The sequence below is a fragment of the Onychostruthus taczanowskii genome, unplaced genomic scaffold (genome assembly GCF_017590055.1).
Source record: "Onychostruthus taczanowskii isolate IOZ18803 unplaced genomic scaffold, ASM1759005v1 scaffold24, whole genome shotgun sequence".
Taxonomy (NCBI): Eukaryota; Metazoa; Chordata; class Aves; order Passeriformes; family Passeridae; genus Onychostruthus; species Onychostruthus taczanowskii.
Window position 1 is genome coordinate 458,877 of NW_024499684.1, and position 15,959 is coordinate 474,835.

At 53.0% G+C, this 15,959-nt stretch overlaps 2 protein-coding genes across 3 annotated transcripts in view; both read left to right on the forward strand.

Moving 5' to 3' along the window:
- The first annotated feature begins 1,444 nt into the window (after positions 1–1,444).
- Positions 1,445–3,783, forward strand: SUCNR1 (succinate receptor 1). Its single transcript, XM_041406067.1, has 2 exons — positions 1,445–1,453; positions 2,517–3,783. The coding sequence occupies exons 1-2, from the start codon at positions 1,445–1,447 to the stop codon at positions 3,465–3,467; spliced, it is 960 nt and encodes a 319-aa protein (XP_041262001.1). The 3' UTR covers positions 3,468–3,783.
- Positions 3,784–15,525: 11,742 nt separating this feature from the next.
- Positions 15,526–15,959, forward strand: part of MBNL1 (muscleblind like splicing regulator 1) — a 65,610-nt gene continuing 65,176 nt past the window's right edge. The window contains exon 1 of one of the 2 annotated variants that reach the window (XR_005952769.1): positions 15,526–15,792. The gene's annotated coding sequence lies outside the window, so the exon portion shown is untranslated. The remainder of the gene's footprint in view (positions 15,793–15,959) is intronic. The other variant, XR_005952761.1, reaches the window with a different exon arrangement.

Below are 15,959 nucleotides of genomic sequence, written 5' to 3' on the forward strand. Positions count from 1 at the left end.
AGCCCCAGAGCCAGCAGCATTCCAGCCTGCCGTGCCAGGAGCTGTGGGCATGGCCGTGGCAGCAGGCACCAAATGCTCCAGCAAGCACAGAGCCCACTGCTGGGACCCAGCTCAGGTGTTTCTTGTGGGCAGGGCTGCTGAAAGGCAGTGGGATTACTGCTGCCAGCATGTGTGACTGGGACAGCCTCAAAATAAGCAAAGGTAAGAAAACTGCTTAGAAGTACAACCAACTGAAGCAATGGTCGCAGAGCTGTAAAGCAGGGACCAATCTAAACCTACTGAAATGGCATTAAAGAGGATTGCTTGCTCCCTCACCAGTTTTCTGAGGAGTTACTGCAGCAGGAAGGAAGAAATGCTCCATTTCTTCAGCCCTATTTTATCCTTCAGTGCAACAGCAGTTGCCTGAATGAACGAGATATTTAAAAGCTGGTAAATGAGAAGCCAGTGTCAGTTATTAGCCATGGGGGAAATTTTAAATCAGCTTCTGTAATGCCTAAATATGAGTTGATTTATTGGCCTTGTCCATAGAGAAAAGCTACAATAGCTTTTTATATGTATTAATAGGGTTAATATTTGCTAACTCTGAAGCACATCACAATAAAGGAGGGGGATGGAAGGTAGAGAAGCTGTGGCTGCCCCATACCTGAGGATGCTCAAGGCCAGGCTGCATGGGGCTGGAAGCAGCCTGGTCTAGTGCAGGTGTCCCTGCCCATGGCAGAGCGGGTGGAATCAGTCCCTGCGGGGCTTGGTCACTCTGCAATAGCAGCACTATCATGTTTTTATCTTTGCCAATAATTTATGTGGCAATGCTGAGCAAAGCAGCGAGCTGTGCAGGGTGGGCGCTGCTCTGTGCAGGGTGGGCGCTGCTCTGTGCAGGGTGGGCGCTGCTCTGTGCAGAGGGGATGTGCTGCTCTGTGCAGGGTGGGCGCTGCTCTGTGCAGGGTGGGCGCTGCTCTGTGCAGGGTGGGCGCTGCTCTTCCCCCGGCTGTGCCAGGGCACGGGGTGCCCTCTCTCCTCCGTGCGGCCCGGCTGGTTCCCCCGGGTTCCTGGGAAGGGGAAGTGCTGCCCGCACCTCGGCAGCTCAGCCCAACAGGTCCCGCCTTCGCCCGGGCTCGTTAATGATTGAATCCTGGCCAAGGCAGCGCAGAGCTGTGCCGGACCCGAGCGAGGCAGCACCCGGCCCTGGCCATGGTAAGGGCTCAGCGCTGGGCACTCTGCTCTTCCACCCATCTCTGAGTGGGCTTCTGACTGCTCTACCTGCTTACCTTAGAATTCATCCATCAGCCTTTCCTAACAGCTTGCTAAATTAATGCATCTGTCCATACCAAACTTTCAATTGTTATGGCTACTTTAAGTGCTGATGTCTGTGATGTGCTTTCTGGATTTAGAATCTCGCTAAGGAGTTGACTTTCTCCTCAAGAAAGCAGCAGACAGGGCTCAGCAGATGCAGCAGGTGAGGTCTGAGCAGAGCGAGCGCTCTCTGTAGCATTTCTGTCTCCTGGGGAGCACAGAGTAAGTGTAGAGACTTGATGGAAATAGCGTTATGGAGTTTTTGCTCTGCCTCATGATCTCCCTTCGAAATGAAACACAGCTGATCTCTGCTTTGAGGGCAGAGACCTGTGAACAAGTTCTTGACACTAAACACCTTTGGAAATGCTTAACCTTAGCTTGAGTTCAGTTTTGATCTATATCCCAGTTTCTGGCATTTGGTTTTCCTGGCTTTCCAGTTGTTTGCTGACACTTTATCCAAGGCTCTACCAAAAGCTGTCTGTGTCCTGTGGCAGGGGCAGGTGGCTTTGCTGAGGAGGGAGAGGAGTAAACACTTGAGATCCTGCTCTATTTCCTTCCCTGTAGCTGAAAGCATTTTTTAAACCAGCCTTTAGAAAGAAAGCAAGCTGATGTGTGGTGCAGCTTTGAAGGAAGCTTTGGCCGGGGCACAGGAGCTACGCTCCACCCTCCGTGCAGTCCTGGTACCCAGCTCCAGCACAGCACACAAATGCTCAGTGAGGGGCTGGGTTGATTTAACAAACACATCTCTGCTGGCTCCCCAGCCAGTTCTGAGCAGCGCTGCCGTGCTCATCCCTCAGCAGCCCTGTCAGCAAACCTCTGCTCGGTGACGAGGGAGGCCCCACGGGACCAGCGTTGGGTAACAGGGCAGATGACTCCACGAGGCTCTGACAGGGCACCCAGGGGCTGGTTTCACTTCCCTGGCCCCTGGCTTTGGCCAGGCTGGCACGCTGTGACTGACTCCTTCATTCAGGCGACGCTCCCACTTCAACCTCCTCACACGGGTCTTTGCTCAGGAGAGTTTTCATCTTCTTCTGTAACTCTGATCAGTGTCTGCAAGTACCAGTCCTGTGTGTGAGAGACATTTGAGGTCACATGTCTACTTACCCTGCAGGCTGGAAGGAAAGAGCAGGCTGCATTCACTGATAGCAGCAATGATATAACAATAACTGTGCAATGATCTTTTACTTGGCTGTGGTGTTTATTTTTTTTTTCTTTTGATTTTCCAGGCTGTGAACGAGACCTGTGACTATTTTTTGACGAACAGAGTACTGGAAAAGTATTATCTCACCACCCTGTACAGCCTTGAGTTCATTATAGGTGCCATTGGGAACACCATTGTGGTGTTTGGCTACGTTTTCTGCCTGAAAAAATGGAAAAGCGGCAACATCTACCTGTTCAATTTATCCATATCAGATTTGCTATTTCTGTGCACTCTGCCAATACTGGTGAACAGCTACTCCAAAGATCAGTGGGCAAAGGAGAGCATCCTGTGCCACAGCAACAGGTTCCTGCTGCATGCCAACCTGTACAGCAGCATCTTCTTCCTCACCGTTATCAGCGCTGACCGCTACATGCTCATGAAACACCCCTTCAGGGACCACATCCTGCAGAAGAGGAGAACTGCTGTTATGGTGTCCGTTGCCATATGGATTGGGGTGATCCTGGAGCTGCTGCCACTGTTGTATTTCCTGGAGCCTCTAACAGCTGCCAATAACTACAAGTGTCTTGATTACGCGAGCTCTGGAGACCCCGAGAAAAACCTGGTCTACAGCATGCTCCTGACTGTCTTTGGCTTCCTCATCCCTCTCTTGACCATGTGCTGCTTCTACGTGAAGATGGTTCGTTTCCTTCAAAACAGGAGCGAGCAGGTCCGCTCTGCCCTGACCCTGGAGAAGCCCCTGACGCTGGTGATCCTCACCGTGGTGATCTTCTCCCTGCTCTTTACCCCCTACCACGTCATGCGCAACGTCCGCATCGCGTCCCGAATCCCGGCCTTGAAGGCCTCCGAGTGCACGCAGGGCATCATCAGCACCATTTACATCATCACCAGGCCCTTCGCCTTTCTAAACAGCGCCATTAATCCCGTTTTCTATTTCCTGATGGGTGACCACTTCAGGGAGATGCTGCTGGCCAAAACAAGGCAGCTCCTGGGCAGGCTGACAAGCACTGGGAAGTGAATGGGTAAGCAGACCCCTTGTAGTGGGAGAGGTCTGGGAGGAAACTCTCTCAGGGAGGGCATTCAGCAATGTGCCATTTTTTTAGATAACTTTATTTATGCAATAGAATAGGTATGAGCTGATTGTGTTCCTCTAAATGCACCTGTTACCTTGTTGTACAGACGACTTGTGCTGAGCTGCCTCCAGCAAACCAGGAGGGCTGCTCTGCTCGCCCCCAGCAGGACAGCAGTGGGCTACCCTACAGCCCATTAATACTGTCATCAAAAGGCCATCGAGTGAGCTGTCTGAGGGAAAACACACTGCTCTCAGACAGCTGCTTTGTGAGCCGTAACATGGGCCGGGGCTGGGACAAAACGTGCCTTCGTGCGTCACCAGGACAGCCAGGCAGCTCACATGGGCACTCACACAGCCATTTATCAGGGTATGGAGCTACCTGTCTGCAACAGAACTGTCTGTAAGTGCCTGTGGAATCTATAGCCTGAAGCAGAATTTAGACCTCAGAGTTCAAACTTCATTAGCAGTTCTGCTAATGAGCCAGGAGCTAATGAGGCGCCAGTCCCTGCCTGATCCCCGCAGGATCGATCAGCACACAAGTTACTCTCCAATGGACTGACCTGACTTCAGAGAGACAGGGGAAAGATCGATGGAGCAACGAGCTCCCGCGGGCTCGGGCTGGCCCAGGGCAGCTGGGTGTGGGCAGCCCCCTCCCCTGCAGGCCCCGAGGGTCCAGCCCCAGGGACCCCCTGGCGCAGGGAACAGGTCAGGCCTCACCCAGCTCACCTGGGCTCTGCTCTTGATGTGTCAGTCACCTGCCATGTGCTTTGCTGTGCTGGTGGCATCAGCCCCTGGAGAATAAACTGCTTAAAAAACTAGGAAAGGCCTGCTCCGTGTTGCTTTGCTTTATTGGCTGATCTCATGAAGCCTCAGCATCTGCCTTGGTCTGTGTCACATGGCTCTGTCCCCTGTCACAGTGTTATCAAAGCAGGGGCTGGTCCCCAGCCCCACACAGCAGCAGCACATCTGTGCCTGCCAGGGAGTGACCCTGTGCTCTTTGCAGAAACGTGGAATAAACTTACTTTCTTTGGGGTTTTTCAGCACAGAAACAGCCATGCAGAAGCTCAAGGTGCTTTGTCAATTTAGATTTCTTCCTCGAGGCTGGGTTTGCTGGAACAAACAGCATCCAGGTGTCACTGCCTGGGTCCTCCTCCACTGTCCTGCCCAAGGAGTCCAGTGCAAGCCCCGAGGCAGGGCTGGAGCCACACTGGGTGCCACTGCCCTCTCCAGAGAGGTGCCTGTGCAGCATGTGGCATCCCGTGCCCTGTGTCGATGGCCAGGAGCTGATTTCTCTTTGTAAACAGTGTGAAGTGACAGTTTCTATGGATTAATGTACTCAATTATTTGTTTTGCTGTACCCACAGAGGTGAGCAGGGTCACCTGCCCCTTGTGAGTGACTGAGTCACCGAGGGCTCCTGCCTGAGTGCCCACTGGCATGGCATTTACCCACAGTGCTCATCAGCCCCAAACCGTGCTCCTCCTGGCAATATTCACCACAGATCCATCATCAGGAAGGAGCAAAGGCAGAGCCAGTGCCTGTGGGACCCCAGTGCTGGGCAGAGCTCCCAGTGTTCACCCCCCTGCTCCCGTGGCACCGGTGCAGGTGGCAGCAGCTGCCTGCTCCCTGCACTGCTCACTGCAGGCTCTCCTCAGCTGGGAGCCCAGACAGAGCCCAGCAGCACAGGGGCACTCACAGACCTGCTGGGCTCTGCTCCTTCCCCCTGCTGGGACAGCCCTGCTCTGTGCCTCTCATTCAGTGGCAATCTCTAAAGTCTCCGTTTCCCTAAACTAATGAGTGAAACTTCTGATCACTGCACAGTTAACTGTGATGCTGCTGGTTTTGCAATTAAAAATGTGATAGAAAAGAGAATATAAACCACTACGTTCAAGCTTCACCTATGTGTTCCTCTCTGCTTGATTCTTCTGCTCCTGAGTAGCACATGGAGAAATTTGAATTAATAAAGCTGCAAAGCACTACCTGGCTCACCTGAGCTGGGCTAAAGTGGGTGCAGGCTCCCCCAGGCAGAGCCACACCTGGGCTGCAGGCACTGGCATCAGCACAGCTGGGCTGGCCTTTTCTTCTGCTTCAGACCGGGGTTTTTGGTTTCATTTTGTTTTGTCTTCCCTTATTTTGGGTGTGGACTGAAAATGCCTCCAGAACAGGAACTCAGCTGTGAGTCAGCCTGAAAACAGTCCAAGTATGTTTTAGTGGCGGTAAGTGACCTAAAAATAACTGTTCCTGGGAAGAGTGGTGAGGGCAGGGCGAGGGGCTGGGGGCTGCCCCGGCTCTCCCAGCCACTTTCCCAGGCAAGCACAGGGCCAGGACACCGGGCTGTGCTCGGTGTCCCTGTAGGTGTGAGCTGCAGGAGCCTGTCTTTGCAGGGAATTCACAACCAGCTCCACACCCACGGGAAAACACGCGGCTCTGTTTCTTGTTCGTTCCAAACCCTAGCGAGCCTCAGGTCCTCTGCAGCTTGGAATGTGTAAAATGTCCTACAGTGTTTTTCCTGACATTCAGAGGGAATTTCCCGGGTTTGCCTTTGTTCCCATCACCCTTTGCCCTGTCACTGCCCAGGCAGCGCTGCTCTGGGCTCTGCTGCCTCTGCTCCTTGCCCAGCTCTCTGCAGTGCTCTGTGCTGCTGCTCTGCATTGCTTTAACAATGATTTATGAGAACATGCCTCCAGAAGAGCAAGGCTGCCCACACAGGCTGCCACAGGGCCGTGGGTTCAGCGGAGTGCTGTGTGAGGGGGGCTGCTGCCTGCCCTGGACACCTGGAAGGAGCAGAGGTGTCCTGACCACCGGCAATTCAGAGTTTAACTGCTCGTGTTGGCAGTGATGAAGATACTAATTCAGCTGACTTCTGCTTGGTTTCAATTTGGTTTTCACTTTCTAAAAATATGTAAGCTAAAAATAGTCTTCCTGGAGCCCAGGAGGACTGCACCCTCTGGGCAGGCTGTCCTTTGGCTGGAGAGGTGAGGTCACCCCAGCAGCCCCCCGAGGTCTCTGGGCAGCACCCCAGGTGCAGGCACACTCATGGAAACACCCAGAGCTTTACCTGTTTGTTCAGGCAGCTTTTGGATCAGCAGCATCAGGGTCTGACCCCACGAACAGCCTGGGGGCAGAGCACTGCAGGGATCTGATGCCAGAGCAAGGTGCCTGCAAGACTCACTCTCCTTTCAGTTTGCCTCGTCTCATCGAGATTTTGACCCACATAAGTCAAGTGGAACATTTAGCTGCTGCTTTGTTCATTCTTGCACTCTTGCCTCACTTCCTGACGCAGCCACATAAGAGTCACAGGATGGAAGCTCTCACAAAAAACCGTTCAGATGAAGTAATTAAATTATTTGATAAATAAAGCAATCCAGCAGTTTGCCTACTGCCTTTTGAAATAAATCCTGTGCTCTCAGCTGCTCCAAGGCTTAGTCTTGGGAATTCTCTTTCCTTCCCAGAGGCCTGCTCTGTTTGGTGGGTGCTGTTCAGGGGCAGACACAGCCACTTGCCGTTGGCCTGATTCCTTCTTTCTGACGGGAAAGCTGGGGGCTGAGCCTGGCACAGCCCAGCTCTCCCAACACCCTGGGGCAAACAGGAGCTGCTAGCCCACCCAGCCAGGGGATGCAGTGCTGGGCACGGGCTGGGGAGCATCCTCTGCCCGGGTGAGGGGCCAGGGCAGTGCTGACGAGCCAGAGGAGGCAATGGATCCCACCTGCCCCAGGAGCTCCGTCAGACGGGATACGGGGCCCAAGGGGTTAAACAGGAGCCCCGGCGCTGCTTCCCTGCCTGCATCCTGCAGGGATCCTGTGCTGTGTGCTGAGCTGGGGGGTGCCACAGGTGCACAAGGAAGGAGCAAGCTGAACAGGTAAGAATGAGGTGACAGTCCTCAAAAGTCTCTTTTGTAGCTGTGTAAGTTACAGCAGAAGAAATTCCTGCAGAACGTGGCACTTCCTGGGGGAGCCTGGTTGAGTGATGTGCTGGAGAGAGAGCTTTGTGTGCCTCGTGGTGGGACAGTCAGATGGAAGCAGGCAGAGAAATGAAGTGACCCAGTTTGGTTTATGGGAAACGTGCAGCAACTGAGGGGTGCTGCTCTGTGCTGAGGCAGGAGGGGGTGCAGGGAGGCTCCTGCAGCTGTCCTAACTGACTGGCAATGTGCAAAAAGCCAACCCTTGGAGCTGGCTACAAGTGAAACTACTCAGAAATGTCACAGCAAATGGAAGTAGCAGGAGCAGCTGTAAGCCCAGGCAGCAGCCTGGAGCTGCCCCGGGCTCTGCAGGGACACAGGGCACTTCTGCCTTCAGCTGGGGCAAACGGCTGCAGGCTCTGAGTACTCCAAGGGGCTCCTCCATCCTTGGAATGGCAGCTTTAAAAGCAACTGGGACTTTTGTTTTCTTTAGACAGTCCCCTCGTCTCCTTTCCCCTGCTCGGCCTTTGGCGAGGCTCAAAACAAACACGACTTCACCTGCTGGACTTTGTGCTGCTCACATCCACTTTGTCATTGAACAGCTCCAGGGGTTTTCCATTCTCCTAGAGAAATACAGCTCCTGGGATGCCTGCTTGTGCTCCCCTGGCAGGTTTACTAGCGGAAATCCTCCTCCTGCAGGAGCACAATGGCTGGGGGCTCTCCAGGGTGAGCAGCAGCCAGGGAAAACAAACATCATCCTGTAGAGCACATTTCTACAGAGGCCCGAATTTAAAAACCTCATGCATGAGGTTCCATTGCCATGATTTTATATCTAGCAATACATTTTTCACAGGAGAGGAAGTACTTTATCACCCTAATGTTTATTTTTCTTTATGGTGTATGGGGATATTCTAGTTTCTTTGTATTTTAACCTAATATTTTTGCAGGGAATGCTTTAGCTATCGACTGCCCTAAGAAATGCTGGCTTCTCTGAGGTTTGTGTCTATAGTTCTGTCACAGAGAAATAAGCTTTCCCTGACAGCAAATTACTTTCAGTGCCATTTGTCTTTCAGGGTGTTTATTCTTACTTCCTTTTAATTAGTCGTTGTGCATTTCAGGGCAATCATTACAAAATGGTGGTGCTTCGTGCTGCTCACTTTGCTTCATTTGGGGAGTGTCACAGGATGCTTTAGGTGGCTTGGTTTCTATAAACTCCCTTTGAATCCAGGGTTTGGTTGTTTTCAGGAGGAGGGCTGTGACCCTGAGTGCCTGTCCCAGCCCCATCCCTGCCTTCCTCGGGACCAGGGCACCTCCTTCATCCTCATCCCGAGCAAGGAGCTGGAGCTGATGAGCACGTGCTCTCTCCTCTGCTTTGATTTCTGTTATTTCCTAGAAGGATTTCAGTAGTAACCTCAAAGGATCCCAAAATGACTTTTCCTGTTCCCATCAGAGAGTAATTCAGTCTTTGTTTTCTCCTGCCTGCAACACCTTTGGGCAGAGTGTTTGGTATAACTTGGCAAGGGAAGAAATAACATCAGAATTGACCTTGTACCAAAATAAATAGGGAGGAATTAATGTTTAGTTACAATTATCCTGTTCTCATTAACAGTTCCTCTGCTTACTGTGACATACAAACTTCCAAGGGGTTTGCTGTGACTTTTGCCATATTTATGAAAGCAGTTTTTCCAGACCTGCTGCCAGTGTGAGGAAGAATAGACCTGCTTACCTCCTAAAATTCTTCTCAGACCACTCTATGTAGTACCCAGTATTGCTTTACACAGAGAGATAAAAATAAACAGAGTTAAATGGTTCCTCTTAGCTACTTTATAATTCCTATATTGAATTATATCAGAGAAATCAGCTTTTCTTAAGCTGCTGCCTGTCATTGCAGTGATTCAGCCTGTTGTACTGATGTAAGTTTCTCCAACAGTATTTCTTAGCATGACAGAATTTTGATTCCTTGGGCTCCTTAAATCTTATTTTAAAAACAAGTTTCTGCTTTATGCCTGTAATGTGCAGACTGTAAATCTGGTCTCACTGTCTGGATGTGCCAGTTATTTATTTTTCTCTCTTTCTGTAATAGTATCTTTCATATTTTTCTTTATATCCTTTTCAAAAGCACAAGAGACAAAGGATGCCTTTTTCACTAAAATAAAATCCAATTAAAATACGACCTAATGATTAGTTACTTGCAATCTGATTTTTATGACACGTAGCTCTAGTCGCTACTTAATTAGAAAGAGTACAACTCTAAATACGGAGTTAGAGAAGCCAGCTGGTGTTTACAGAATGAGCTGATCATTAACCCCAGCCCTGGGGGTGTCACCCTGCATCCCAGGATGCCCCTGCACCCATTGGTCTGCACTGGGCAAGCACTGCTGGGGTTTTCTGTCCGTGCTGTGGCAGGACTGTGCCCCACTGGAACAGGGCCAGGAGCCAGACCCTGGCAAAGGGATGGGTGCTCTGTGAACAGCTGTGCATAGAAAAGGAGGTCGTGGACGTTCTTGGTCTGTGTCAGAGTGAAGTGGCTGCTGTCTGTCCTCTGTGGGCTCTGTGCTTGTCACCGTGCTCTGCTTAACTGGGGGCCCATCATCCTGTTGGCAGTTCTTGAGCAATGTGTGATTACAGAAGAAAACCCCGAAACTGTCTTCTTTGACACGGCCTTGATGAGAGCTCGACAGAAACAACACTCTTGTCATCTTCCTATATTTTTATTTGGATTATTTTGCTTTGGGCCTGACAGGATGGGGCTGGTGCATCCAGATGAGGGCTGTCAGCCAGAGAGGTTGCTCCAGTGAAGTAATGTGGCCTCTCATATGCTGTGAACCCAATGTCCTCCCCAAAATACTTTATCTGTGTTGGTTAATTCCTCGGGCTGGTGCAATAAAATGCTTGTTTGGAGGGTGTCTCATAGCAGATGATGTGTCTGAAATTGGATCTCAACATGTGAATTAGCAGTGTCTTCTGAAGAATTTGGGGACTGTGGTTTCCTGAAGAGACAGAAGGATAGATTGATTGGAGTGTTTGCAAGGCTGGAGGAAACCTTTAGGCATGCCTTCAGAAAAGTGCCAAAAAGGCACTGCCTTCACCCAGGCGGGGACATGGAGGCTCTTGGCTGTCCCACCAAGAGGCACCTGAGCATCCTCTTTGCCGGCATCCCCCGAGCCGAGCCGCTCTCCCTGGCACGGCTGCGGTCCGTCCCGTCACAGAGATGCGGGCTTTGAGCCCATCCCGGCCCGGGGCCAGGGGAGCGGCGGGGGCTGCGCCGGGCTGTGCCCCGGCCCCGAGCGGCCAGGGCTGCGGTGTGCCTGCAGGCTGTGCCCCGGCCCAGGGCTGCGGTGTGCCTGCAGGCTGTGCCCCGGCCCAGGGCTGCGGTGTGCCTGCAGGCTGTGCCCCGGCCCAGGGCTGCGGTGTACCTGCAGGCTGTGCCCCGGCCCAGGGCTGCGGTGTGCAGCCGGGCTGTGCCCCGGCCCAGGGCTGCGGTGTGCCGCCGGGCTGTGCCCCGGCCCCGAGCCGCCCCGGGCAGCTCCCGCGGCCGCTCCCGGCCCAGCCGCAGCAGCAGCCCCGACCCGCTGCCGGGACTGGCTCTGTGTGAGTGCCCGAGCCGAGCCTCGGAGCAGAGCTCCGGCCGCTGCTGCCCCGGCGGGGCAGGGACTGCCCTTGGCTGTCGGGAGCCGCGCCAGGCAGGGAGGGAGCGGCGGGGGACACGCGGGGACAGGCGGGGGACATGCAGGGAGCGGGGGACACGCGGGGGATACGCAGGGAGCGGCGGGGGAGCGCTCGGGGCACGCCTGGCAGGGCGTTCCCCGGCACCGGCTGTCTGCGGGCAGGTTGGCGACACGCTGTCCCCGGCAGGTGCCGGAGAGGCTTCGCGGCGCTCCGGCAGAGCCGCTGGCCGTGCCTTGCCTTCCTGCCGTGCCCCCACTGCCCGGCCGTGCCCGGGCCGGCCCTGGCACTGCCCTGGCCCAGCCCTGCCGCTGGCCGGGCCCTGGGGCGGACAGGAGCGCTCCCCTCTCGGCACTCGGGCCCGGCGTTCTGAGACGGGAGCGGCACGGATTCGGCTCTGCCGGAGCCGGTGGAGGGGCTGTGGCACCTACACCGGGGTGCAAGTAGGCACAGGGTGCTGTCAAAGGGTGCCAGGATGCAGCTGGGCACTGCTGGGGCCAGTGCTTGCTAAAACGTGGGAAAATATCACATCCTTGTTATTTGGCTAAAAATATGGGAGTCGCTGGGTCACATCTGCCTCGCTCCTTGTACCGTAATATTTCAGTGTGGGCATAGGCCAAGTAGCAACAACCCTTATGGCCACACAGAAGTGGAACCAGAGTTTGAAATGTAATTTTCATGTCCTTCCCTGGCAGGAGGGTTTGTGGCTCCCTGTCCCTGCCTGCCGGCCTGTGGCCATGCTGGAGCGTGGCTGGGTTATACAGTGCGGGGCTGTAGGAAAGGCTGTGCAACATCTCTGTCCTCTGGAAACATCTCCATGTCTGGAATTGCTGTGTTCTGTGTGAAGGCAGACTCACTTCGTGCTTCCACTTGTGCCCCGTGGCAGTTTCACAGCAGAATACTTTTAAGCGTGGCTGTTTTGGGTCACAGATGCACAAATCCTCTGGAAGCAAAAGGGATACTTTGGTAAAACTCCACAGCTTTCACCGGAGCAGCATTTCCTGCCCAGCAGCAGCCGTGCTTTGAGTTAAATATTGAGAGTAACTAGTAAGTAGTTGAATTTCTTTGTTTCTAAATGTGGCTGTGAACTGTTGATGCCTCTGTCATTTCGGGGACAGGCAGTGCCCCCCACAGCTGGGCAGATTTGAAATGGCAGGTTTGGAGACGGGGTCAAAGCCCCCGAGGTCCTGGCTGTACAAGGCGTTTGGGGGTGACAGCTGTGTGCTGGGGGTGGCAGGAGATGTCCAGGAGTCCAGCCCCGGCTGCACCGCTCTGGGCTGGAGCACCACGGGCTGCCCTGAGCCTCAGAGCCAGGCAGCCTCACCCCTGATATGTGAGAGAAACGAGGAACCCTTCCAGCAGCTAATATTTAATTTGGCCGCATCGCCGTGGGCAGGAATGTGCCATTGCTCTGGAAGCCCAGGGAGGCTGTGAAAGGAGGGGAAGGAGGGCAGTTCCACTGGCTCCTTGCCAGGCACTGGGGTGATAACAAGTGGGATTGAAAAAAAATTAAATTAACTACTAGACAAATCTGGAAACTTCTTAAAACTACCTTTTATTTTACACCTGGATACATTTAGTGAAAAAGAGGAAAAAAAGGTAAAGAATACAGCAGGAATGCCTTTAGTAGCATCACTTGTTTGGGATCTACCTTTTGAAAGGGAAAAAATGCCAAACAAAGCAAATAAGTGTGTGTTGTTTCACCTGGTGCACTTTGCATTTACGTATAAATTTCACTTTTGGGACTTACATGTCTTATTTTTTGAGCCAACCTCCTCTCCTTTATGGTTGGAGTCAAGCAATCCTTTCTGGGATGGAGCTCAGGGGTGTTGAGATGCTCCCACTCCTGCCCATGCCAGCCAGGTCGGTGTGCCCATGGCAGGTCTGCCTTGGTTACACAATTCCTCACAGAAAATACAAAAGCTGCAGCACAAGAAGGTACAAAAGGGTCAGTTTATTATTATTTCACACTGGGGTTTAATATAAAAACATGAAGATCCTGCTCCTGGTTCCCAAATCAGAAAAGAGACCTTTGTTTCCAACCTGGATCTGTTTGACACGATATCCAGCAGGAAAGCAAAGCTGTTATCTCCAACACTGGGATGGAAATGAGGAGCAAGGACACTTTATCTCCTAATGGGGGAGAGATGAGATTGTCCATATGTTTCCCACACTTCCTCTGATTCAGATAATCTTTTACAGATTAACCAGAGACTTCTTATTCCTTGCAAACAAAACAAAATGCTCCCGCCCCTGAAAACTTTTACAGTCATTATTTTTCAGAACAAAGATGTGATCAAAATTTGGAAAAATAATAAGAAGGATGGAGTCGGGTGATTGGTCAGACACAGTCAGCTTTAATGAGAAAGCATGAAAGCTCCTGAAATGCTGGGGACAGAAACCCCTTCAGCAGCACCGTGACGTGGGCTGGCCTTGCTGCCTTTCTGAAGGAACTCATTATTTTAATAATTGCAGCCTAAGAAAAACTTCAGGCTTTGGACTCTTCAGGAATAACAACAACAAAACAAAAACAAAAAACAAAAACAAAAACAAAAACAAAAAAAAAAGCAAACAAAAAAAAAACAAAAAAAAAAAAAAAAAAAAAAAAAAAAAAAAAAAAAAGGCAAAAAAAAAAGGAAAAAAAGCGGGGCAGGGTTAGACAGAATAATAAACAAAGACTGAAAAAAAAAAAAAAAAAAAACCAAAAAAAAAAAACCCAAAAAAAAAAAAAAAAAAAAAAAAAAAAGAAAAAAAAAAAAAAAGAAAAAAAAAAGGGGGAAAAAAAGGGAAAAAAGCTGGGCAGTGTTGCCATCTGTCCCACCACCACTGCTCACCCTGCGCAGTCTGGGGTCTGGGGCTGATGACACATTTTGGCTCAATTCAGAACCAGCAGCACAGAGCACACCATGGCCTGAGTAATAATGTGCCAGCAAGTGTGTCTGTGATGAGTATCTGGTGAGCAGTTTTACTCACTCACCAGAGCATGAAGACTCCCCCTGCTGCATGTCTGACAGCTCAGGGAAGGCAGATGGGCCCTGCTCTCTCTTTGTAGCCCAGGTAATCATGTCAGATTAAACAGGACTGTTTGCTAGCTCACTGTGCCCAGCAGTGCCAGAGCTGTACCAAGAGAAAGGAGAAAATTTGTCATTTCAGCAAAGATTTTCAGACTGGACCTGGGCCTCTCCCCATGGAGGCCTCTTTTCTGATGGAAGCCTTGAGGATGTTGGGTTTCTGCACAGATGGCTGACACCCACGGGAAATTTAATCTGTTGTATCTGTCTGGGTGAAATTTCTGGGTACTTTTCACCCTTATCGGGGGTTTTACTCTGACCAAGCTACAGAACCTCTAGGAATCCCAGAGAAGGTTTCCTGAAGAGACAGCAAGATAGATTGATTTGAGTGTTTGCAAGGCTGGAGGAAACGTGGGATGGCTGCAGTGCCTGTGCTCTGCTTGGAAAAAGGCTTCAGGACAGGAAGCTATCCCCTAGTGCAGAGCATCCCTATCCCTGCCAAAACACAAAATTCTGTAGCAGGAACGGACATTTCTCAGGTGACTGTTGTAATTGACTGTATTATTTATTAGGAATTGAAATCAGGACTCAGGACCTGTCTGTCTCACACAGGGCAGTCCTTGGGGCAGCCTCAGCGAGGAAGTCGTGCAGACACAGAGACACGCTCCCCGCACTCTGCTGCCAAGCTGGGGCTGTGCCGTGTGGTGCATGCCACGAGCCGGGCTCAGGGACTCGTGGAAAGCTGTTCCCCCAGCTCCCGCAGTACCCCGTAGGGTGGGATGGGGAATGCAGCAGCGCTCGGACGCAGGGCCGGAGCAGAGGGGGACACCGGCGGAGGAGCGGAAAGAAATGGCAAGAAATCCCGTGCACGGCCGTGCTGGCTGGCTGCAGGGTCCCTCAGCAGCGCGTCCAGGCTGCTCACCGCGGGCTGCACTCCAGCTGCACCTGCAGCACGCCCCGAGCTGGGGCACTGCCCCGAGGGGCGGCTCCGCTCCCGGCGCGGCCCGGGGCTACGAGCCCTCCTGCTCCGGCTGCGGGGCACAGCCGAGGGAGCCGCACGGCCTGTCCCTTCAGCACTGCCCCCCAGCCCTGCCCTGGCCATGCCCACCACGGACGCATGGGAGTGCCAAAGCTGGCATGGCCGGTGAGGATGGGCACCACGGCGTTTTCCCCCCGGGCTGAGCGAGGGACATTTCCAGCCGGCTCCGAGCGCAGCAGAGCTTTGGGTGGAAGCGCTGCTGCCTTTGGAAGCCTGGAGTTGGTGGTAACCCCAGCAGAAATGGCAAAAATGGGCCTGGAAGTCGCTGCGTGGCGAGGCCGGCCGTGCGGTGGGTGCCTCCCGTTATCTGCGGCTCGCAGCAGGAAGGAGTCCCGGGGCACCGCCCCAGCATTGCCCCATTTCCAGGGACCGCGGGCGATGGCCCATGTCAGCCCAAGCCCTGTCCCCCAGCAGCTGCCAGCGGGCAGATTAATGGGTCACTGGGAGAGGTCTGCAACTCCCAACCGCGTGTCCGTGTCCCTGCTGCCAGCTCCCCGACAGCGAGCTGGGCTGCAGCGCCATGCAAAGCACTTCCTCTGCCGTGTCCTTTTTTACTAGCAGAAAGTAATTTTTGCTTCCTTAAGAAAACACATGTGCAAAGCCCAGCCCCTGGCCGTGGTTACCGCTGCAGGAAGGGCTCGCTTCACTCCCTAGGTTCGGTAAGTGTCTCTCTCTGGCCTGTCACCGCTTCCCCCGGCCAGGCCACCGCGCTGCGGCCGCAGAGAGCAGCAGCACGCTGCAATTGGCCCCGCGGCCCCGGGGGCGGTGGCTGTGCCAGCAGCGGTGCCCCGTGCAGCAGCCCCCGGTGGCACTGAGCCCCCGGTGG